This window comes from Pleurodeles waltl, chromosome 3_1 (genome assembly GCF_031143425.1).
Source record: "Pleurodeles waltl isolate 20211129_DDA chromosome 3_1, aPleWal1.hap1.20221129, whole genome shotgun sequence".
NCBI lineage: Eukaryota > Metazoa > Chordata > Amphibia > Caudata > Salamandridae > Pleurodeles > Pleurodeles waltl.
The window spans coordinates 1,215,071,522-1,215,096,328 of NC_090440.1; the positions used below are offsets into that span (position 1 = coordinate 1,215,071,522).

General features: G+C 46.7%; 1 protein-coding gene across 22 annotated transcripts in view; it reads right to left on the reverse strand.

Moving 5' to 3' along the window:
• PKNOX2 (PBX/knotted 1 homeobox 2) overlaps positions 1 to 24,807 on the reverse strand; it is a 3,670,033-nt gene that overhangs the window by 251,329 nt on the left and 3,393,897 nt on the right. For 17 of the 22 annotated variants that reach the window (XM_069224540.1, XM_069224529.1, XM_069224538.1 and 14 more), the window contains one exon: positions 11,112 to 11,231. The exons of the other annotated variants lie outside the window; for them this stretch is intronic. In XM_069224540.1, coding sequence (XP_069080641.1) covers positions 11,112 to 11,231 — 120 coding nt within the window. The remainder of the gene's footprint in view (positions 1 to 11,111; positions 11,232 to 24,807) is intronic. 22 annotated transcript variants of the gene reach the window in all.

Below are 24,807 nucleotides of genomic sequence, written 5' to 3' on the forward strand. Positions count from 1 at the left end.
ACTTCAAAATGGCCGACACCTTTTTGAGTCCATCTGCCTTTTTAGTAGTCCTTTATCAGTTTCAGTTTCCCTTTCCCCCTTTCTAAAACTTCTCGGTATCAGTGATCTCCTGGATACCGGGGAATAGCAACAGGCATAGGTGATCCGGCAGTGCCCGTCCCTTGTAAAAGTAAGTGCCCTATTTACAGTTCACTAGCTTATCTCCCGACCGATACCCCCTTTTTTATCCCGCCATTTCATGGGCGAGTATCGGAGGTTCGGCGTCTTTCTTCTGTGTAGCTTCGTTCGTTTTGTGGACACCTCTGTATTTGGGGTGCCTTGGCGCCGTGAAATGAGTAGACGCGCGCCTCTGTCTACGCGCTTCTACCTCTTTTCTCCCTGGTAAATGAGGGAGACGCGTGTTAACGTTCACGCGGTCACTCCTTGCCGAGTGAAATCTTTTCTGAGGGAACGAACGCGCTGTGAATGGCGCTATTCATTAGATCTATGCTATCTGCACTAGTGTAATCGATCGTAGTCCCCTTGACAACTGTTCTACTTACATTGATTTTTCGGGATGTCTGTAATTACGACGCCCCGGTGAGTTCTTTCCTCACTATACTGTTGATGGTTTTGTCCAATGTCACGTTTGTATTTTTACCTGTGTTTTTCTGCAGGGTGTCCTTATTGGGCACTTTCTCTTTACATATGATGGCTGTGTAATATCACATAGTTGGAGTGTTGATTAACCTTTATGTCACCAATAAGCTGGTTATTACTATTATTTTTACAATGTGATCTCTCCCGTCATGATTTGCACGACCTGCTGCTCTTTGACCTGACATAATTTGAGGTCGGATTCTATGATTCTTCAAAAAGAGGAGTCTTCTATGGAATAACTCTTTATATCTTTTGGAGTTATAATTAATGTGTTGTATAATCAAACCTGTTGATTACCATATTTAAGTATAATTTTTCTGTGTCCTCTGTGTGTGTATATATAGATCAGAGTGGATTTTTAGAGCCTGGTACTACCCCGAAGAGGCCCTACCATTAGTTTTTGGAGGGTAAGCAATGTAGACATTTCATTGCCTAATTGGCTTTCGCACATCTTCTTTCTAATAATTGTTATCATCACTTTTTTGCGTCACTTGGCACTTTAGGGATCCCTCACTTACGTATGGGGTTTCACAACATAGTATACTGTATATACATTGCCCTTACAAACTATGTTATGTCTTAACTTTGGTTTCTTTCTTCCCAATTCCCTTAGGTTTTGATTTTCCTTATTTGTGGGAATATCCAAAGGATTAGGTATGTAATTAGGTCCTGACGAATCGCATAAAATAATTCTTTGAAAAAAGCGAGAAACATGTTGACCAACTACATAGAGTGACACAGGGGACCCTGTGTGCACTGTCTCTTTCTTACTATTTCCTATTAAGAGACACAACAACTATACCTACCTGGTTTTTTTATGGGGTATGGGGACATTATTCCACTAATTCCCCGTTCACTGGTTTTAATCATGACAGAGGTATCAGCATGAGAATAAAAATCATTAGTCGTTACCTCTAGTAATTTTTAACATTTTCCTATATACCAATCCTTCACTTTATTGTTTTTGACCGGCTATATACGATTCTTAAAAGATCTCCGGCAAAGAGCCCCCCTGTGGGGCCCGTCAGGCATTGCAGCGCCGGCCTGACGAGGAGCTGGGCCCTATGATGAAGCATGTCACCAGATGGTGAGTGAGGGCTCTGGCTTCGAAAATGTTGGTTTCCATCCACTGATTGAACCATCTCCTTGAAAGAAACCTTCTGCATTGTTTGGAACCGTGTGTAATCTTTTTTGATTTATTGACTATTGGGAACCTTACGCACGGGACCAGGAGTTTACACTCCGAATATCCCATTTTCTGCCACTCCTTTTGTTGTTTCTTCTAACATAACACCAAACACACATAACAGCAACTGAACTGCCAAAAAAATACTATTTAGGTTAAATTTGATTATTGTGACGAAACCAGCGACAAGTTGGACTGTAGCAATATATTAATTGTCCTAAAGTGGCATCCTCATCACAGTACACTTCAGCAACATGTGAATGCTGGCCATCCAAGAACACAAGAGTACTAAACGCTCCGAGTGGTGGGACATCTCCCTGCTAGCCGGAATGTACCGTGGCATCAGGTGGATGAAAAATGGGAAGAGGGGGTGGGAAAAGAGACATGGAGGAAAGACATGAGCACAAGTGGAAAATAAGTTGTTGAAGAGGAGAGCAGAAGAGATGGAGATTGATGAAATGGAGTGGAAGAGACTGGAGCCTGAGAGAGCAGAGGAGTGGAGGAGACCAGAGTGAGGAGATCAGGTGTGCTGTGGAGAACGGAGGTGATGAGTGGAGAATTCCAAAGGAGGAGGAATGGAGAGGTGAAGGAAACCAGAGGAACAGTGAGAGAATCCCATGATTTAATTATCGAGACAAACAAGAGACCCATCTGCTTTCAGTAATGAGGTGGTGAGTCCCCTTTAGCCACAATCCTATGAGTGGGGTATGGCATATGCAAATAATTACACATTAGCTGGAGGGAATAAAATCAGGGTCAAAACTGCATACAGTAAACAAAGCTGAGGTAGATCGCTCCACTTTAAAAAAATGAGCACCATAGAAGCGGGAGAGAAAGGAATGATGGTAACACAAAGCTCCATTACTTCCCTGGCATAGTGTACTGAATCTGTGCTGTTAATTTGATCTTACTTTTTTCCACATATTGGTCTCCTCAATCCTTGCTTTTAGTCTATCAATCCCTAACCTTCATTATTACCTAAGACTGATAACTAATATCTTGCCTGTCTTTGTCTGAGGCATGATTCCCCGAACAGCATTATTTAGCCTTAATGAGAGGAAATCAAGAACTCTCTTGAGCCATCTAAAACCATCTTGTTTCCTAACCCCTTAACTGTGTTCAATCAATCCATCAATCAACAGACTTTTAGACTTTGCTGCTAGGTAGGAAAGGAATGATCTCTGAATCTGCTACATCGGATGTTTGTGGTGAGGGTTAGAGAAAGGAAAGCAGAGCGGAGATGTCTGGTGGGCTGATAGATGTTCAGTCATTGGTTCAACTAGGTTGGTCTGCAGTTATGTAGGGCCTTCTATGCATGGGTCAGGAGCCTGAACTGGCATCAGTTATGAACAGGGAGCCAGTAGAGTTCCTTGGGGTAGGGGTGATGTAGTTTCATCTAGGGAGATCATAGACCGGTCTGGCTGCAGCGTTCTGTATGGTCTGTGGTCATCTGAGGAGGTAGGTTGCAATCCCTGCATGGAGAGCGTTGTGGTAGTGCAGTCGGCTTGAGATGAGGGCCCGGGTGATGGGGCGTCTGGAACTTTGGGGTAGATGTTTAAATATCTTACGAAGCATGCAGAGGATGAAGAAGCAGAGGAGGGGACAGAGTTGATCTGGGTCATCATTGTTAGCTTGCTGTCCATCCTGGTCAGAGGTAAATTGGAGCTAAACGTATGTTTAAGACCAAACATGCCTATTTCATGCATGCCAGGAATTCACAAAGGGGTTCTTGGCAGTTGTAAACCTATTATAAGTGTGGAAATCTCATCCATGAGCTCTCTGCACTCATAAGTGCATCTCAAGGGCTGATCAGTGGGCATCTCATTGTGTGCTTTGCCTTGGATGTTTGGCAATGGCCAGAATCGTGTGTATTTATTGGCATTCCCAAACTCCTCCACTTGCCACCTTGGAAAGAACATTAAATGTACTCCATCAAAGGATTCACTCATAACCCATTGCAGGGCGGGAAGGAGAAAAGATAACTAGTAGATTTTCTGAAGTTGTAGGGGAAGGCCATTCTCTACAGGGAAAAGTATTTTCATTGCAGAGAAAAAAATGTGTTTGCACAGTGTATCCTATTTCCCCCGTGAGGACCACTTACCTCTGGCTAGCTCTTTCATGCCCTGATGTATTTCATTTTGGGTTATAGGGCCTCTCAGAACCTCCTTATCCCCCTGCCCTAGGACTGTGACAGGGCCCGCTCAACAAATGCATCCATGGCCTCCTGGATAGCTTCTTCCTGAAGGCCATATAATTTCTTATAATAATCTAGGAAGGTGTCTTGATTTAGCCCTGGTCATACACCATGGTACCATAGGTCCCTTGGACTTGTAGTATAGGAGTGTCTCTCAACTCACAAGCCATGCTAGCTACCTCCCCGGTCTGGCCTCCCCTCATGTATTCTGGTGACTAAGTCATGATGATGGTGACACTGAAGCTTCTCAATAAGCTGTGCATATTCAGACTTACTCTCCTCACGTTTCTGTTTGGCGTCTGGGTTGTCTGTCATTACCAGCCCAAGCTCATGTATAGTCTTGTCTGGCCTAACTAGTTCTGTGTCCCAATCCTTATGGATTCCCACATTCTTGCCCAAACAGTGTCCCCTCACTATTATATTGAAGGCCTCCCATTCAGCAAGTGGTGATGAGGCAATTTGCTCATTAAACTCAAAATATTAAGTTATCGTTGTCCATACGGATTCTCAGAAGGGAGGTTCAGTCAGGTCGCTGGGTTGTAAATTCCAGGTGGGAACAGGTGAAAAGGTTTGCCCCACTCAGCAGGTCACTATGAGAGGGTAATGGTCAGATATTGTTATCCCTAAATATTCAGACCTAACCAGAGATGGTACAAACTGACCTATCCATAACACTCTGTCAAGGTGTGCATGGAGCTAGAGTAATATGAAAAGTCTTTTGACTTCCCACGGCGTAATTTCCAAATATCCAGCAGCACAAGTCTGGTTATCCAGCTAGTGAAGCCCTTTGCCACCACAATGGATTGTGTCTAACGGTACTGGGGGTGCCGAGGGATTCAGCAAGACAATTATAATCCCCGTTTAGGAGCAAGGGGTAGACTTACGTATGGACAATTTGTAACAGGATAGTATCTAGAAAATTTAGCTGATCATTATCTTGTGTGTATATGCTACCTAAAAGAACATCTTTTCTATCCAGTCTGCCTGCCACCGGGGCCAACCTCCCCTCTTTATCTATTCTAGTATCAGTGGGGGAAAAGGGAAACCCTGCGATAAAAAAAAAAGAAAAAAGCAAGTGCAGTGTCCCGTGCTTGCTTTTATTTTTGCCCTGGGTGGGCCAGGTCCCGGGGGCATTGGTTTGTGAAGTGGGGCACATAGGTCCCCCATTTGAGGGCTTTTCAAAGCCTCAAGGACCGCCACCTACCCAGAGCACTGTAAAATAAGTGTGCTGGGAGCTGGAAGCCCCCCTGTGACCCAGGGACTACCACCTACCTGGGCCAAAACAGCAATTTGTAATGGGGAGGCCAGTACTGCCTCCCCCGCAGCCTTGGGGACCACCATTTCCCTGGGGCAAAACAGTAATTTGTAATGGGGAGGCCCATATGACCTCCCTCACAGCCCTAGGGACCACCACCACCCTGTGTCTAAATATGAAATTAATGATGGGGCCCCCTCCCAGCCCTGGGGATCGCCACTTCCCTGGGGCAACTTATTCAAATTAAGGGAGGGGCGTGTGGCCCTTCCCGCAGCCCCGGGATCCATCATTTCCCTGGGGCGAAATAAAATAATGAAGAGGGTCTGTCATGGATCCCCAACCCCAGGGACCACCATCTCCCAGGGGCTAAGTTAAACATTGAAGGAGGCTGTGTGGACCTCCTTGTGGAGCCAATAATGGCTTTGGGAACCGCCACTCCTTCAGGGCCGGCTCCTCCTATGTCCTGGGGTACCCACCCCCGGGACATAGCTGTTTGCTCTGACTTGATGGGAGCCTTGACAGCTCCCGCCAAGTCAGAGCAAACACTTTGCTTCCAGCGGGCGTGAGCGGTCAAACTGCTCTTGCCCGCTGGGAGCATAGGTTTCATCTCTTTCCGTGCCCGCAGAGATGTGGGCAGAGAAAGAGATGAAACGATTGTTCATGCACACAGGGAGCTACATGTTTAGCAGCTCCCTGTGTGCATTAGCAATGCTGGTTCCCACAGGAGGTGGGGAGCCGACTGGGACCGTGGGGGCCTTGAGGCTCCCCCTGCAGTCTCATTACACTCCTGGGTGCCCCGGGGAGCACCCAGGAGACATGGTTGTGCCCAAGAGGATGGGGTCCCCTGGGCCAAAATTGGCCACATAAGGGGGGCTGTGTGGCCCCCTCCCCCATTGAACTGTGGGGGCCCCAAGGGAGGGGGTACCCTGGGCTGAAATTGGTCCAGGGAGGGGGGCCGTGTGGTCCCCCTCCCCCATTGATATTAATATGGACAGGCCTTCCTGCATTTTGCCAGGATGATGGAGAGCTTACTAAAGGTCCTGCAGTGTATTTGCCACCAATTTTGGTGGCACATTAGTGATTGCGAGGGATATGAGGAAATCTCCAGAAAACAAAGAAACACTTAGGTCATATAGATAACAGTAAGGACCCTGGTTTAGTGGAGATGTAGGTCTTTGTAGTCTTGTTGGACTCTCTACAGAAGGATTCATGGTATCACAGAATTTTGGAGAAAGTCGTACGAGTCCCAATCACATTGCTAAATGCACACAGGGTCACTGAAGACATTTCCTTGTGGTTCACTATGCAGCTGTAGTGTAAAATACGTAATGGACATTTAACAAAGGAGGAAGAAAGAACTCCAAGGGGGTAGATATTTTGTGCAAAACTATAGACTCTTGTTGGATAAAAGACCAGGTGAGGTTCCTTTCTGGCCGAATCACTCACACAGCTACTGACACACCTACACAGACATTCACAGACACACTCAGACACTCATGCACCCACTCAAACATTCCCACACCCACTCAGAGACCTTATCAGACATAAATGCACCCACTCACAGACCAACTCAAGCTCATGCACCCATTCACAGATCCACTCAGAGACTCAGACACTCACTCACAGACATACTCAGAGACTCATGTACCCAATCACAGACCTACTTAAACACTCACAGACCCACTTAGACATATACACACCCACTCACAGACCCACTTAGACACTTACACACCCACTCACAGACCCAATCAGACCCTCATGCACCCACTCACAGACCCACTGAGATACTCACATACCCACTCACAGACCCACTCAAGACACTCATGCACCCACTCACAGTCCCACTCAGACACTCATAGACCCACTCACAGACTCACAAACGTATTCACAGACTCAATCAAAGACACACAGACTCACTCACAGACCCACTCAAACATTCATTCACCCATTCATAGACCCACTCACACCCTCATGCAACCACTCACAAACCCACTCAGACCCTCAGGCACCCACTGACAGACCCACTCAGACACTCACGCATCCACCCACTCACAGACCCTCTCAGAACCTCACACACCCATTCAAAGATCCACTCAGACCCATTTTGACACTCATGCACCCACTCACAGACCCTCACAGACACGCATCTACTCACAGACCCACTCAGCATGCATCCACTCACAGACCCACTCCAAAGAGTCAGGCATCAACTCACACATCCACTCAAAGACTCATGCACCCACTCAAAGACCCTCTCAGAGACCCATGCACCCACTGACAGACCCACTGATGTACTCATGCACACGCTCACAGACCCACTCAGAGACTTATGTATGCAGGGTTGGGTGGTTATAGGGGGTTGGCTGCAGGGACTAGCTGCCGTCCAGGCCCTGCGGCCAATCCCTGCTGCACATGGTCAAAGGCCATGTCTGGTGCACGGTTGAGTGGTTATAGGGGCAGTGGTGTGGCGGTGGTTCCACTAACATATAGTGATTTAAATTACTTTACGTTAAAAAAAAAAAACTTTGAAATTCACTGGAACAAAACCAAAGGTTACAGGGAAGTTATAGTTAGGAAATATAATTTTAAAAAACTGAAATTCACTTAAAGAAGCCAAAGGTTAAAGGGACATGATAGTTAGGATCTGAACCACAGGTTGGGAATCGCTGCTGTAGAAACCCTTGAACAGTGTTTGTAGTTTGTTAAAAAAGGCCACAATACTGCAAGCCAGAAATTGAGTCACGGTTTACAATGGTCTTTTCACTATGTCTCAACATGCATTAGTTGATATAAACAAGAATCTGAGTTTAGGGCTGAGGGAAATTCTACTACCCCAAATTCTTAATTATCCATAATGCCAAGTGTTTCTGAGGATGTTTTTGCAATATAGTTTATTTTGTGAACGCTGACTTATAATAAGAAGTCAAAACTATTGTGAAATAAAGTTAACAATAGCAAATGTTCTGCCATCCTGCATTTCCCCAAATCTCCTGATGAATACGGTAATCCACAAGTGAACTGCCGAAACACAAAAGGGCCAACAAAAGGACTGTGGAAAGAGCAAGAAATAAGCTTGAATTAGGTTTGTTTTGGGGATATGAGTAGTTGTGATATTTAGACCAGCAGTTCTCCAGCACCAAGGAAAGCCTACCAATCCCAGATATGTCTGATCACTAGGCACCTGTAGGAGTCTTGGATGCAACACACTTTTCATATCCAGAATGCCCAACACAGGTTCAACACTGGGTAAAAAACAAATGCCCCCACATTTCTGTAATACAAATGTCCAGAATTTGTGGATAAAAGCAAAACTCCCACCATTCAGTGTTCCCAGCACACTCTATTAATAAAAAACAATACCACACGTGTGTGGGTGGGCTTGCTTTTACAATTTTGGCCTATTTCCGTCCTTAGAAATAGGCCCTCTAATACATGTGCAGTACTGTTTGTAGTGGGCGAAGTGTGGAAACATTCCATGGTAGAACTTTTGCTATTTGCATGAAGTTTAAACACAGATAAGGGGCGATACCTGCAGCCAAAAGACAGATAGCCTAAACCGATATTTTGCCTGCAGTTGTTTTCCAATTTTTCAAAATGCAATGCCTGTGGGCACATTATACCTGAAAAATACCTATGCATGTTTGATATCCTCACACTGAGGACTGCCAAAGAAATGCACACTGGTGTCAAAACTTGGGAGGGATAAATTCACACGCAGGTGATACTGGAAAAAGCAACCGTGATTTGGGAAAAGAAGCTAACAATCTGACAAAGATTAAGTGCAGAGTCCTCTACATGCTAGCCAGTCAGAGCAAGAGAACTCGGGCATGCACCAGTAGATTCCTTAGGCCATACAGAATTAGAAAATATGTAGTTTTTGTATTTTCTATATCCACGTAGTCCCAAATATCTGCTGTCAAATGAGTAGTGCACCATAAGCAGAGATTGTGCTACAATTTCATGATCTGATCTAACATTACATGGTTCATTGTCCAGACTACATTCCCAGGAAAAGCCACACATATTTGGTACTGCCAGATGTACAGGGCAACATTTCCTCGCTGCACCTGTGTCACTAGAGGGCTGATACCACAATCATAATCATGCACACTGTGCAGAGCTACTCACAATACTGCAACCAGGTATCGTAAAAAAAGCTTATTCTGGATATCATCGCAGACTGCTCGTACAAGGTTCTTGAGTTTGAAAGTGTTGGGAAAACTCCCAAAAGACTGCTAGATCTTTTGACTATTAGTTATTCACATCACTGCTCTTTAGCTGCTTGGTGCAGCTTCCTTTACTCTTTCATCAAGTGACAGTTTAATTTGCACAAAAATTATATCATCGTTAAAGACTCCTCTTTTGGACTGCTGGAGTGTCTTGTTTTAATGTTTTGCTTAATATATTTCTTGCTACATGATTTAAGACACTTTAGTATGCGTGCAGAAGGTCGGTAATGAGCGGCAATATACATAAACTGCGTGCTTTGCTTAGCCGAAATGAAAGTCAAATCATTATGGAAATCGCATTTAAAAAAAAAAAGAAAACTTACAGGCATTTAGGTGTTTTTTAAAGTGTGAGCCCAATGAATGGCATGGCTGTTTTTGAATTCAGGGAAATTGTTCTAGTGGTACAATGCATCCATGGCCACAGACCGCTTTGCTTCAGAATTTGTATGGTGCAAAGGTGGCAAAGAGGGGAAAGTGCCAAGAAAGTATTATTTAAAAAAAAGAAAATTCATATTTGATGTGTGATATGCCAGCTGGGTATCGACGAGAAAAGAGATGATATCATGTTAGAGCATACGACTATAATAGTGTTTATTTTTTTATTGGAATCACAATTCAGCTCTTCTTGTAATTTACTAAACGGCCTGCCCAACTTTTATTCTAGAAGTAACGCCAAATCATACCATTAGAGATATGGGGAATGCTTAATTTGAGCTGGTCAGTTCTGGGGCTGAGCGCCGGCACTTAATTATCAACACCAGCACTTATGAGAGTGCACCACATAGTTGCGCTGTTTGTCGAGTTTAGAGATAAGCACAACAACAGCTGTTTATTAATTCAATGCACATTAAAAATTACTAATACCTTCGGCCTAAGCCATTCTCATAGCTTTGGAGGCCTAGACGAGTCTGAATTGTCACACTTATAGTAGTGTGATGGTTAGTAGTTGTGTTGGGACGTTCACTGGCAGGGGCAATAGGTGGTGCAAGCTTCAGTGGCCTCCTGACAATGGCCCTGGCGCTTATTTATTTTACAAATCAAGCACTGGATATGGGAAACCATAATGGTGCATCAGAGACTAGGAAACGCCAAGAATAATATTTCATTACTTTGTCTAAAACAATGGGAAACAATTCCAAAAACCATTACCAATAAACACATAGGGTGTTATTCTTCGGTCAAACATTGAATACCCAAAATAGTTATTGACCTCCCCAGTATTTAATGATGTTATTATCGATTACAATAGGGCAGGTACACAAATATTTCATTTAGTTTTCTTAGATAGTAATATTCCATTCAATAAAGCCATTTATGTGGGGGAAAAGCAAATCATAGAACAACACGTCCTAAAAGGTTAACTCCTCATTTTAGAATACCAAACATCTAGATTGTAATGCTATATGAATTATCATGTAAGGCACTTTGGTTAGTCTTTCATACTTCAAAGAGCAGGGCCCAAAAGGTCACATTTAGGAATGATATAAACCTAATGTGTTAATGGTCCCTTATAGAAATTATTAGGCGCCAAAGGGCAAACGTCCCACCTTAGAATGACAGGTCTCTAATGGGTTAACGCCCCAGTGCACACTACTCCACTTCTCTCACCATTAGATGCTGGAAAAGCCAGGATCGCATTATATTGGTTGCATGCTTTGGCAGGACTCCCCTTTTGTTCTTGGATTTTTTATCTTCACTGTCAAGGAGCGCGGTCAGGTCCAGGTTAACCTACAGGGCAGGAAGAGAGAGAGAAGAAGAGCTCACAAACAATGCAGTAAAAAAGGGAAGGGACTCTGTTCCCATGGTGACGTCGCCGCACAATAGTCTCCGCTTCCATGGCGACAATGCCAGTCCACGGGAAATGTCTCTCACAGCAGCAGTGTACAACAAAGGCGCTGAAAGACTTCCCATTAACCAGGGGAGTTACTTGTTTAAGGAGAGTGGGAAGAAGTTGACGTGAAAGCAATGTTTTAGCTTCTGCTTAAATGCGCGAATGTGCCACAGCTGCTTAAAATGGAGGTCCCTGTTTTTGTGGAACAAATATTTGAATAGTAGTACCAAAACACCCTACAGATGGTTTAGAGTGATTAGTTGATGATATATGCATAGATGGATTAACGGTACCTCTAGGCTACCTTTATGGGGTAAATTGAGAAAGATTACAAATATGTGAAACTGATATTGTTAATTTAAGGGAGCTGCTGGAGAAGTAAATGCACGCCATGCCTTTCAAATTGTTTTTCATTTTGTGATGCTATTCATTCCTTTTAGGCCTCAATCAGAGATGGACGAAACTATCAGGGTTTTATGAAGTTATTCATAGTGTGGGACAAGTTGTTGTATCCATATGGAACACTGTTTCGTGTTTAATTAATGTTCAAGTTGTATTAGATGTCGTTCCTCCCCAACTGACGTCGGAGTGCTTCGTGAACACTCGAGGAAGCTCACTAACCAAGAGATAGCACAATTCAGCTTGATATAGGGAATGGGTTTACAGTGTCCAACAGATGTAGGTACGGGGTAGAGCCCTTGGGAGAGTTTTATGGGGTTAGGCAGAAATCCAGTTCTTCAAATAGATGGGTGATGGGTGGAGCCGTTTGCTGCACAATAACTGAGGAATTCTGCATGCATTCAATATATCTTTGACTTTTAAACATTTTCATTAATTTCTAGATTCTTCACGATTATCTAAATACAGCCACGTACACACACATTATATACACACAGGACAACCCAGATTGGCACAAAACAACGCCGTTGCATTCAGTAATGCTATGCAAGTATGCAAGACTCTTAACCGTTTTACTGCTTCTGGGCATCCGAACACTTCCTTCATTCAATTGAAGAAGGTAGGACGTAGGAGACGCCCGTTTTCTTACTGTCCTTTGAGAACACCTCGTATTCACAAATGTCAATTGATCTGCTCTAGGAACATGCCCGTTTTTAATTTTTTTAATTTTTGAGTTGTGCAAAGAATCTAAGCCTTGTGTTCATCAGTCATACTGCAAAGACGGTCGACCTAAAACAGGTATGTGTGACAGCCAAGCTGTTACTGGAGGCTTTGTCAGCAATCTTAGCATCAGCACCCTTATCTCAATCTCTCTTTTCACATGTTAGCTAAAATATGTACAATATGCGTCACTCTTTTCACAATACTCTACTTCTTCAATGCAAAGCACAACTGTAAAGCACACAATACTGGCCCACAAAAAGGTAGTCTTTACACTGTAATCCATGGTCATTCACTAGGGGGGCAACTAGTTTATCTGGCTACCGCTTGCATATCCATGGTAAACATGTTGGACAGGATATTAGAGCAACTTCACAGGCAGATCGCTCCCGTCATGTCTACGCAGACACCATGATCTTTGTGAAATAACGTGAAAGCCCATAATAAATGAAGGTCGCAGATTACAGTAAAAAGGGTGTAAGTAGAATGCTTTTATTAGTAAAGGAAACATGTATACATACGTAGGGCAGGTATCAAAAGAGCACTGACTATACCTCAGTGCTTTTCAGCATTCCAGCTTCATTTCAGTATTACAAGAAGTGATCTTTATTGCGAACCTTTTATCTGTGAAAATTGCTAATATATTTATCAGATAATGATGTCAAATACTGTACTAACAGTGAAAGTATAACACCATGTTAGTGAGAAGTAAAGATGTCTTTAATACTGTAGGAAAGTACCATCTTTCTTGGCATGTTACACTCTATTTCTGCCTGTTTGTCAGTGTGTTTTTACTGTCTCACTGGGATCCTGCTAGTCAGGACCCCAGTGCTCATAGTTTGTGGCCTATATGTGTTGTCAGTATGCTTGACTGTGTCACTGGAGTTCTGCTAACCAGAACTCCAGTGCTTATGCTCTCTCTGTGTACCAAATTTGTCACTATAGTTTAGTGACTCCATATTCCAATTCTGATTGGTGCACTGGACCCCACTTACAAGTCTCTAGTATATGGTACCTAGGTACGCAAGGCAATGGGGTTCTAGGAGATCCTTATGAGCTGCAGCATTTCTTTTGCCACCCATAAGAAGCTCGTACAAACACTCCTTCAGGACTGCCATTGCAGCCTGAGTGAAATAGTGCCCACACTATTTCACAGCCATTTTCACTGCACCAAGTAACTTATAAGTCACCTATATGTCTAACATTTATTTACTGAAGGCTAGGTGCAAAGTTACTGTGTGTGAGGGCATCCTTGCACTAGCAAAGTTGCCCCCACTTTGTCCAGGACCAATTTCCCTGACTTCGTGAGTGCGGGGACACCATTATAAGCGTGCACTACATATATGTTAATACATATATGTAGCTTCACAATGATAAACCTTAATATGGCCATGTGAGGTGTCTAAGATTATGAAATTGAACCTCTAATCCAAATCTGGTATTGGGGTGCCAATTCCATACACCCTGGGAACTCTACCATGAACCCCCAGTACTGCCAAACCAGCTCCCCAAGGTTTCCACTACAGCCCCAGCTGCTGCCACCTCACAGACAGGTTCCTGCCCTCCTGGGGTATGAGCAGCTCAATCCCAGGAAGGCAGAACAATGCATTTCCTTTAGGAGAGGGGTGTTAAACCCTCTCCCATTGGAAATAGTTGTTACAGGCATTGGAGGGGTATCATCCCACAGCCTCTGGAAATGCTCTGAAGGGCACAAATGGTGCCCTCCTTGCATAATCCAGGTTACACCGGTTCAGGGACACCGAGTCCTTGCTATGGCGCGAAACTGGACAAAGGAAAGGGGAGTGACCACTCTCCTGTCTATCACCACCCCAGGGGTGGTGCCCACAGCTCCTCCAGAGTGTCCCTGGCATTAGACATTTTGGATTATAAGGTGTAGGAACCCTCTAGGAGCATCTGAGTGGCCAGTGCCAGGTTGTGACATCAGAGACCCCTCCTGATAGATGCATACCTGGGTAGGTAGCCAATCCCCTGCTTGGAGCTATTTAGGGTCTCTCCTCTGGGTGTTTCCTCAGATTCGGTTTCCAAGACTACTCCAGGACTCCTCTGCATCCTCTGCTTCAGCTTCTGACCGTCAGATCAACCACAGACTGCTCCAGGAAACTCTGTAACTGCAACAAAGTATCCAAGACGGCTACTGTGACCTGCAACTTCAGCTCCAGACCAGACATCAACTGCAACAGTTTCCAGGTTCTGAGGACTGCCTGTCTTCACCCTGCACCAGAAGAACAGAAGGAATCTCCTGGGGAGTGACAGATTCACTTCCCTGCTTCAGCAGGCACCTCTCTGCAACGACGACCGGTACTCTGGGACTCCTCTCCTGTCGATGAGCGTGATCCCTGAAACACAGATGTGGACCAAAGTGATCCTGACTGTCCAAAAGTCCAGCTGTCCAAATTTTGTGGTGGGAAGAGCTTGCCTCCCTGTGCCAGACAGTGCCCCTGTGCATCACGTCTTCTGCAGCTCCTTTGGCTTCAGTGCACTTCTTCCAAAATTCTTCGTGCACAGCATATCCCAGGTCTCCAGCAATCTATCCTGCGACGCTCAGCTCCCTGAGTTGTTCTCCGGCGGCGTGGGATCCTCCTGTGTAGTGCTGCGACAACTGCACTTTGCAACTCCTTTGTCCCCATGTCCTGGGTCTCCTGTGGGTGCTGCCTGGTCTTCTGAGGGCGCTCTAAAGTGCTGCGAGCCCCCTCTATTTCCTCAGTCCGAGTTGAGACCCCCCAGGTCCCTCCTGGGTCCAGGCAGCTCCTCTTTGATGCAAAACGTGTTCTTATGTGAACCAAAGCTTGTTGGTGGAATCCAGCGACACAAACTGCCTCCATCCAACTGCTCGATGTGGGACATCTCCAGCACCAAGCAGGAACCCAGAGCTATCTTCTTTGGTGCATTTCTGTACTTTTCTTTCAACCGGAGAATCCACTTTTGCACCTTCTTCCAGGTCGGCAGGGGCTCCTGTTCTTTCTGGACTCTTCATCGACTTCTGGACTTAGTCTCCTCTCTCCACATGGATTCAGGTCCAGGAATCCATCGTTGGTTTCTTGTAGTCTTGCTTGGTTCTTGCATAATCCTACACCATAACTTCTAGTGTGTTCTGAGGAAGCTTGCTGTGCTTTACACCTGTTTTCCTGGGCTCTGGGGTGGGGTATTTTTCTTACATTTGGTGTTTTCTTACACTCCCAGCACCTCCCAACACACTACACTTGCCTGCAGGGGAATCCGACTTTCCCATTCCACTATTGTAGTATATGGTTTGTGTTGCCACTAGGCCCATTGCAATCTATTGTGTTTTTCACTGTTTGCACTATTCTATGACTGTTTACTTACCTTATTTTGGTTACTAGTGTATATATTGTGTATAATACTTACCTCCAGTAGGAGTATTGCCTCTAAGATATTTTTGGCCTTGTGTCACTAAAATAAAGTACCTTTATTTTTGGTAACACTGAGTATTGTCTTTTATTGTGTATAAGTACTGTGTGACTTTAGTGGTATTGCAAGAGCTTTGCATGTCTCCTAGTTCAGCCTTGGCTGCTCTGTTACAGCTACCCCTAGATAGCCTAAGCTGCTAGGCACTGCCTACATTTCACTGATAAGGGATAACTGGACCTGGTATAAGGTGTAAGTACCTTAGGTACCCACTACAAACTATGCCAGCTTCCTACATTGGTGGCAGCAGTGGGATAAGTACTTGCAATCACCTTATCACTTGACCACTGGTGCTTTTCACAAGAAAAGTGTACTCTAATACTTAGAGCTATATAGAATTATACCTAGCAGTTACTTTTCACTTCCAAAAAGTTTTTTTCAAACTTTTAAAAAGTTTTACAAAGTTCTGAAAAGTGTTTTATTTTCTTCTAAAAGGTTAGGTGAAATAGTTTGCTTACTTCTTACTCTTCTCTCTAATTTTTCCTATGAGGCTACCTCCAGGGTTGTCAAGAACACTTATGATAATTTTAAATTCAAAAGTATGAGGGGTCTCTGCTTGGAAAGAAGCTTAGGGTTTGGGAAGAACCCTAATAAGGATTTCCTCGTGAATCTCCACTTACAAGATGATCAGGAGCATCCTGACAGTCATTTACAATTAGAAGGGGAGGTTGAGGGAGATTCTGACCAGGTACATTCAGGAGAAGTTCCTAAAGATGCTGGGGAGGGTCCTTCAACAGATCTTTCTCTCAACAAACCACCCATTGTAGCTTGTAGTGGGAAGGGGGCACACACAAGTAGGGCATCCTTCACCCCTAGGGGCAAGGCCACTAGGGTTACACAAGTTAGGGAAAGATCAACCTCTCCTCACTCCCACGTCACTTCTGTGTCAGAAGTGTCCCACACATCCAGCCCTGAGGACCAGTCCCTAGATAGGGAACTCAGAAAGCTGAGGTTGGAGGAGGGCAGACTGAGGCTGCTGCAACAACGGTTGGCCTTAAAAAGGGAATCCGTAGCTGTGGAAAGGGAAAGACAGGGGGTGGGGTTAGTTCCCCATGGTGGCAGCAGCATCAGCAGTTTTAGAAATTTCAATGTCAAAAAGGCATACATTTGATTCTAGAAATCTGCATAAGATTGTCCCCCTTTACAAGGAGGGGGATGACATATACAAGTGGTTTGCTGCACTTGAGAGGGTCTGTAAAGTTCAGAGGGTCCCTCAGGTACAGTGGGCACCTATGCTGTAGTCGTCCTTCTCTGGCAAGGGGAGAGATAGATTCCTTATTGTCAGAGAAAATGACTTAGACATTTACAATGTTCTGAAGACTGCACTCTTGGATTGATTTGGGTTACACACTGAACAATAAAGGATTAGGTTCAGAGAGACCAGAAAAGAGTCTTTGCAAGATTAGATAGACTTTGAGCACTGTTCAGTGAAGGCCTTAGAAAGTTGGTTGCATGGCAGCAAGGTGTCTGATTATGAAAGCTTATATAATCTAATCATGAGAGAGCATATTCTTAACAATTGTGTGTCTGATTTGTTACACCAGTATCTTGTGGACTCACACCTGACCTCTCCCCAAAAATTGGTAAATAAGGCATACACATGGGTCATACAGGGGGTGACAAGGACTGCAAGAAGAAGGATGGTAAGTCACATGACACAGGTGGGGACAAAGATAAAAAGTCTTCATCAGGCCCACAAAAATCCTCTGAGGGTGGTGGGCCCAAATCCTCTTCTAACCATCAGAAAAAGCCTTGGTGTTATTTATGTAAGCACAAAGGCCACTGGGCAAGTGATCCCACTTGTACCAAGAGAAACATCATTCCTCCTACCACCACAACCCCCACTGCTTCCACTAGTGCCCCTAGGAATAGCAATGGTGGTGAGAAAAATACAAATAGCCAAACAAAGGGTGTAGCTGGGCTCACTTTTGATAATGTAGTGGGGTTTGGTCTAGTTAGGGAGATCACTGAGGTAGTTTTTGTCTCTGATGGTGGCATTGTCACCCTTGTTGCTTGTCCCCTTAATATGGGTAAGTATAAGCAACTACCCCTAATAAATGGTGCTCAGGTTGAGGCCTACAAGGACACAGGTGCCAGTGTCACTATGGAGATGGAGAAACTGGTTGCCCCTGAGCAACACCTAGTTAGTCATCAGTACCAAGTTATTGATGCCCATAACAACACTGTTAGTCACCGCCTGGCTGTTGTGAATCTCAACTGGGGGCAGGGTGGATTACTGGTCGTAAAAAGGTTGTGGTATCCACTGACTTACCTGTAGAGTGTATAGTGGGCAATGATTTGGAAACTTCAACTTCGGCTGAAGCGGAGGTGGAGACCCGTGCAGCCATGCTGGGTATTCCAGAGCATATCTTTGCTCTTACCAGGGCTCAGGCCAAGAAGCAAAGAGGACAGGGAAACTTGGATCCTGGAACAATGGCCCCAAGTGCTCCCAAAAACTAGTGGTAGAAAGGGCAAACCCCTGTCCACTATCAACCCCTCTCCAGAAGATTCCCCTTCCGATAAGGAGGAGTCAACTCCTTGTGCAGAACCTACACCTGAGAAGATTCAGGCTGCACAGCTGATGAGCTCTTGGGTGCAAGGAGCCTGCCAGGGAGGAACTGAGTGTGGCACAGCAGACCTGTCCCATACCAGAGGGTCTAGTATAGAAAGCTATCAAACAGCAAAATGGAGATATTAGTGACTATCATAGAGTTTACTGGGAGAACAATCACCTTTATACTGAGGCAAGGGACCCAAAACCTGGTGTTACTTGCAGTATACGGAATTCCTCCTAGCTCTTGCACATGATATTCCCCTGGCTGGACATCTGGTGCAAAGTAAGACCTGGGACAGACTTGTCCCTCACTTTTACTGGCCTCAGATGTCAGAGGACACAAAAGAGTTTTGTCGCTCTTGTGTAACTTGCCAGGCCAGTGGCAAAACTGGTGGCACCACAAAGGCCCCTTAATACCACTGCCAATGGTTGAGGTGCCCTTTGGAAGGATAGGAGTTGATATTGTTGGCCCCCTTCACCATCCAACTGCTTCTGGTAACAGGTTCATCTTAGTGGTAGTGGACCATGGCACAAGATACCCAGAAGCAATCCCTTTAAGGACCACTACAGCTCCTGCAGTGGCAAAGGCCCTCCTGGTAATATTTGCCAGGGTGGACTTTCCAAAAGAGGTAGTGTCAGACAGGGGTAGTAACTTCATGTCTGCATACTTGAAAGCTATGTGGAATGAGTGTGGTGTAACCTTCAAATTCACCACATCCTATCATCCACAAACAAATGACCTGATGAGAGATTTAACAAAACTCTCAAAGGCATGATCATGGGACTCTCTGAAAAACTCAGAAGGAGATGGGATGTCCTCCTGCCATGCCTCCTTTTTGCCTACAGGGAGGTACCACAAAAAGGAGTGGGCTACAGCCCCTTTGAACTCCTATTTGGTCACTCTGTTAGGGGTCCCCTTGCTCATGTGAAAGAGGGGTGGGAGCAACCCTTGAAGCCCCTTAAACAAGACATTGTGGATTATGTGCCTGGCCTAAGATCAAGGATGGGTGAGTACATGAAAAAGGCCACTAAGAACCTTCAGGCCAGCTAAGACCCTCAAAAGCAATGGCATGACCAGAAGGCTGTCCTGACTGAGTACCACCCAGGGCAGAAGGTGTGGGTTTTGGAGTCTGTGGCACCAAGGACACTCAGAGACAAATGGAGTGGACCACATGTCAACCACCTTAAACCCTACTATGTTTTTTTTTTTTTAAATCTTTTTATTAACATTTTCGGCATATTATAACATTCATTTGTATAACAAACGCAGGACACTTATCTTGTGCAATTATTGGTAGACTAGATGAGCACAACTGCTCAATACAGACAGCAGAGCAATTAGCTACGAAAACATATTCCAGATGGTTCCACCACTCACCATGAAACCCAAGCATAACAGGGTTAAGCAATGCACTAACGCTATCCGAGAGGACCAGACATTGGAATCATGAGCCACACAGATAATTGAGGATGCTTCAAGCACCACAGTGACCCCTTAATTCTTTCCGGCAGGTCATTATGCTCGTACAACAGTATGCATTCAGGCGCAGATCTACAGATAGGGCATAACTTAACGGTAAGAACATGAACATGAACAAACTATGGAGGACTGTCTCTACAAGCAGCAGGTCGAGGTCGGAGCATAGTCTTTGGGGCACAGGGACCCCATATTTTGGCCGTGCGCATCACCAAAGAGCAGACGTGCACACACCGCATTCCCCTCCCCTTCCACATAGGTCGCACTCTCAACTCAAGGGGCACGGTCAGGTCCACTGCTCAAAATTCAGCACCCAGCCCATCGCACTCCTGCGCCAGGAGAAGATACAAATTCTTAGTGGCCATCAGACTGTCACCTCCACATCCGAGTTCTGCCCCAAGCCCCGCAAGCATGCCAGCATCGCCTCCCAGCTGACTGATAGCAGGTACTTACGCAGCCCCAGCGCATCCTCCCTCGCCAACGCCACCCCCTGCGCGCCAGCCCACACCTCGAATGAGGACTTCCAGGCCCTCTCAACCGGTGGGTCATCTGACTTCCACCGACGAGTTATCAACCTCTTGGCCGTTATCAGGCCTAGGTCCAGAAATTGTGCTGCAGCTCTATTCCGCACGTCCCTAGGAAAAAGGCCCAGTATACAGGACTCCTAAGTGTACGGTACCGGCCGTGACACGCACTCCGATAAGCAACCCACTACCACCCCCCAGAAGCAGCTCAACGATGGACAGGACCAGAGCACATGGATCATGTCCGCGTCATTGCAGGAGAAATGGGGACATGCCGCATCACTGCCGGCAAAGTATCTATTTATATGGGCAGGAGTGAGGTATGCCCTGTGTATGATGTAGAATTGAATCAAGCGGAATCTGGAGTTGCGCGGTATGTTAACATGGCCGGAAAGAACTGACCTCCACTGCGCATCCGTGAACAGAGTAGTTGCATCCCCATCCCAGGCCGCACACTGCGAATCACATTCAAGGGCTGTGTCGAGGCGCAACGCCTCATTGAACCAGTGAATTAGGTGCAGCCCCTGTTCCATCACCTGCATATATTGTATCAATAAATGTGTGGGAGGAGCAGTAGACAAGTCACCCCATTTAGATGCAAGCGACCTCAGCAGTGAGTTATACACCAGAAACTGCCCCATAGGAAGGCCTGAATCCTGTACCAACACAGGGAATGGTATCAGCTTACCGTCGTCATACAGATCACCCAATGTATGCAGCTCCACTGCGTGCCACGCCCGCAGCTCGGACCCGGACGTAACTATGGAGCCACGGGGAGTGCCCAACAACGCCAGTGCCTGCGCAAACGGGATCGCCCCCCCGGCAAGCCGCAGGGATCTACGATAACAGCTGAGGGCGACCCTGAGGAACAACTGATCTGGTAATGCCATTCGCATTATTAGGTGAAACAAATGTGAGACCTGCACGAGGGACCAATGGCCTTCCAGGGTTGCCGTGTCTGCGAGGTTCAGACCCGCCAACCACTTAGACACCCACTGGAGCTGGGACGCCAAATAGTAGTGCTCCAGGTTGGGGACCGACAGCCCACCCCGCTCCAGCGGCAAGTACAATTTCCTGAGCGCTACTCTACACCTTCCCCCATTCCAAATAAAGTCTCTCAAGACAGATTCCAGGTTCCTGAAAAAGCTAGGGGGGATATCATACGGGATGTTAGTGAAGAAATATAAGAGGCGTGGTAGAACTATCATCTTTAAGAGCGCTATCCTGCCTACCACCGACAGCTTCAGCGTCTGCCAAAAGGTCATCTGGGACTTGATTGAGGACACCGCTCTCCTGAGGTTTCTGTCTATTAGGTCGTCTTCGCGGTGATAGACACGGATGCCCAGATAACGGAATGTACGGGGCTGCCAAGGAACCGCACTGCCAAAGAAGCAAAGCTCTGGGCCAGCGTGCCCAGGGTCAAAGGAGAAAAGACAGGACTTAGCCCAGTTAACCCTGAGGCCAGACAACAAGGCAAACTGCTGCAGTAGGGACCCAACCCCCGGAGGGATTCGCGAAATATCTCGGAAGTATAACAAGAGGTCATCGGCGTATAGCGACACCGCGTGCACGCCATCCCCAAGAGGGATGCCCCAGCTCGTTTCACTGTCACGCAAGTCCGCCGCCAGCGGCTCCATAGCAAGGGAGAAGAGTAGTGGGGAAGGGGGGCAACCCTGCCTCATACCCCTGCACACATCAACTGGCTTTGATATAATACGCCCCACCTTAACCCGAACCTGCGGCTTAGTGTATAGTAGTTTAACCATACGAACAAAAAGGGGCCCAATGCCGAACCGCTGCAAGACCCCGAAAAGATAGGGCCATTCTAAGGAATCAAAGGCCTTCTCCAGATCAAGGACAAGGCAGCCCACTGGGACAAACCCATTTTGATCTGGGAGCACCAGATCCGGCGTGAAGGGCGCCAAAATCATCGCCAACATTTTGGCTAATACTTTGTAGTCCGTATTGAGCATGGCCAAAGGGCGGTATGAGCCCAACTCAAAAGGATCCCTGTCAGGCTTGGGAAGAGACACCAACCTCCCTTTGAGGTGCCGATAAGTGTCCCCTCTGCACTGCGTCTTCAAAGACACGGAGAAGCTTAGGCGCAAGAAGTGGGGCAAAAGCCTTATAAAAGTCAGCTGGCAGGCCATCCGGGCCCGGCGTCCTACCCGATGCCAGCTCCTGAATGCCAGTCTGCACCTCAGTAAGATCAAGAGGTTCCTTCAGCACATTCCTCTGATCCCCCGTCAAACATGGGAGCTCCACTCCAGAGAGAAAGTCATCACACGACCGCTCTGGGGCCACCACAACGGAGGTATACAATGTCTCGTAGTGTTGTGTGAACGCCAAATGTATTTCCCCAGGTGTGTGCAACAAATGGCCAGTCTCCGAGCGAATCTCCATGACTGGGCCATGGTCACGCTCACCTCTGATCAGCCAGGCCAAAAGTCTACCCGACTTATCTGCAGAGGCATGCGTTCTTGCCGAGTGAGCAGCATAGTTCAAGCAACTGAGCCGTTCAAGCAAAGTTAGACGCTCAGCACGGGCCCGAGACAACAACTCCATTGTTGCAGGATCCCGAGCAATCTCCCGGTCCGGGGGCAACGTTTTCCGCTCTATATAAGCAAGGTCCTGCCCAACCGAACGTCTCAAGTTCCACTGGGTCCCCAGACAATGGCCTCAGATGAAAACCTTAAAGGCATCCAGTAGACCCGTAGAGGCAGTGCCCTCATTATGCTCAAAGAACTCTGGGATGGCTGTTTCCAGTGATGCTTTAAAGGCGGCGTCCTCCAGAAGCTCAGGACTTAGCCTCCAGGTGGGGACCGCTGAAGGCAAGACATCCCAACAAAGGCCCGCCAGTTGCGGGTTATGATCCGAGTGCGTGCGCCCCAGATAATCCACATCCACAATCACGGAGGCTAAATTCTGCGTGCAGAATATGCGATCAAGGCTCACATGCAGGGAGTGCGGGGCAGAGTAATAGGAATAAACTCTATCGTCAGGATTACGCTGCCGCCATATATCAACCAAGTGCCAATCATGGGCCAAATGGACCAAGCCGTGCGCAGCTGCCACAGTTGGCGAGGTGGGCAGCAGGGGGGAAGGAACGATCTAAATCTATATCCAACTCACTATTGAAGTCTCCACCCAGCAACCATGGGTAATCACTCCAACCTCACAAGTGATGGGACAGAGTTCGCAGGAAGGAAGCCTAATCTACATTTGGGGGGTAAATAGAACCCAGCACTAAGACCCTGCCCGCTAGTCACCCGTGCACCAGGGCAAACATCCCCTGTGGGTCTATGATCTGATCCTCCGCAACAAAGGGGACACCCGGCTTAATCCAGATCAGGGCCCCTCTAGCATAGGAGGAGTGGCCCGTTGCATACATTTGCCCTCTCCAGCTCCGCTGCAACGAGTGAGCTCTGCTAACGCTAAATGGGTCTCCTGCAAGAAGGCGAGATGGATCGAGTGCCGTTCAAGATACGAATATATGGAATACCTGCGCCTGGGTGTGTATGTTCCGCGCACATTCCAGGTGAGCACATTGCACGAAGTATCAGCAGTTTTAGCTTAGCATACGCACACGCCCCACCCCTAAGCACAGCGCAGCACGCATCATGTCAATGACCTCACACCCAGACCAAACGCTCGCGCAGTGCCTCCAACATAAACAAAGCAAAACCAATACCATCAGAGCAGATGAACAACCGGTTCCCGCCCAAACCGAACAATTTGAACTTTTGACAACGCAATCGCACATATTAATCCTCCGGCAATAGGAAAGTGGGGTTAGCCAGAACACACAGGGAGTCAGGCAAGCTCTGACCCAACCCGTCCAGCAATACTGGATAATAGCAGAGGAAATAAAAGGGGGGAGGACCAGCAGCGGGCCAGGCTCCGGGCCACAATCTGAGACAGCCACAGCACCAGCGGAGGCCATACAGTTTATCAGTACAACAACAGGTTTCCTGGCATTCAGTCCAGCAGGCTGCCCATACAAAGTTATATGCCAGCTCCGCAAACCAGGCCCACAATTTACAGCAAGCAGAGGGCCACAGTACCTCCCGCCCACCCAGATGTGTCAAAGTAGGGCCTAGAAGAGGTCGTCAGCAGTGGTAGGAGTCACCGGCGGACAATCCGGAAAACCCAACTCCGAGATCCGTTCCGGCGTGGCAGTACGATCACAGGGGGGCTGCAAGATGTCAGTATCTGACTCGGACACCCTCAGAGAAGTGCCGATTGCCGCTGCCGACTGCAGCGCCTCGCGCCTCGGCTTCAGCAGTACCAGCACCCCTCCTGCGGCCACGCCGACCGAGACGCGCCCTGTGGACTCCAGCCAGTCCCACGCA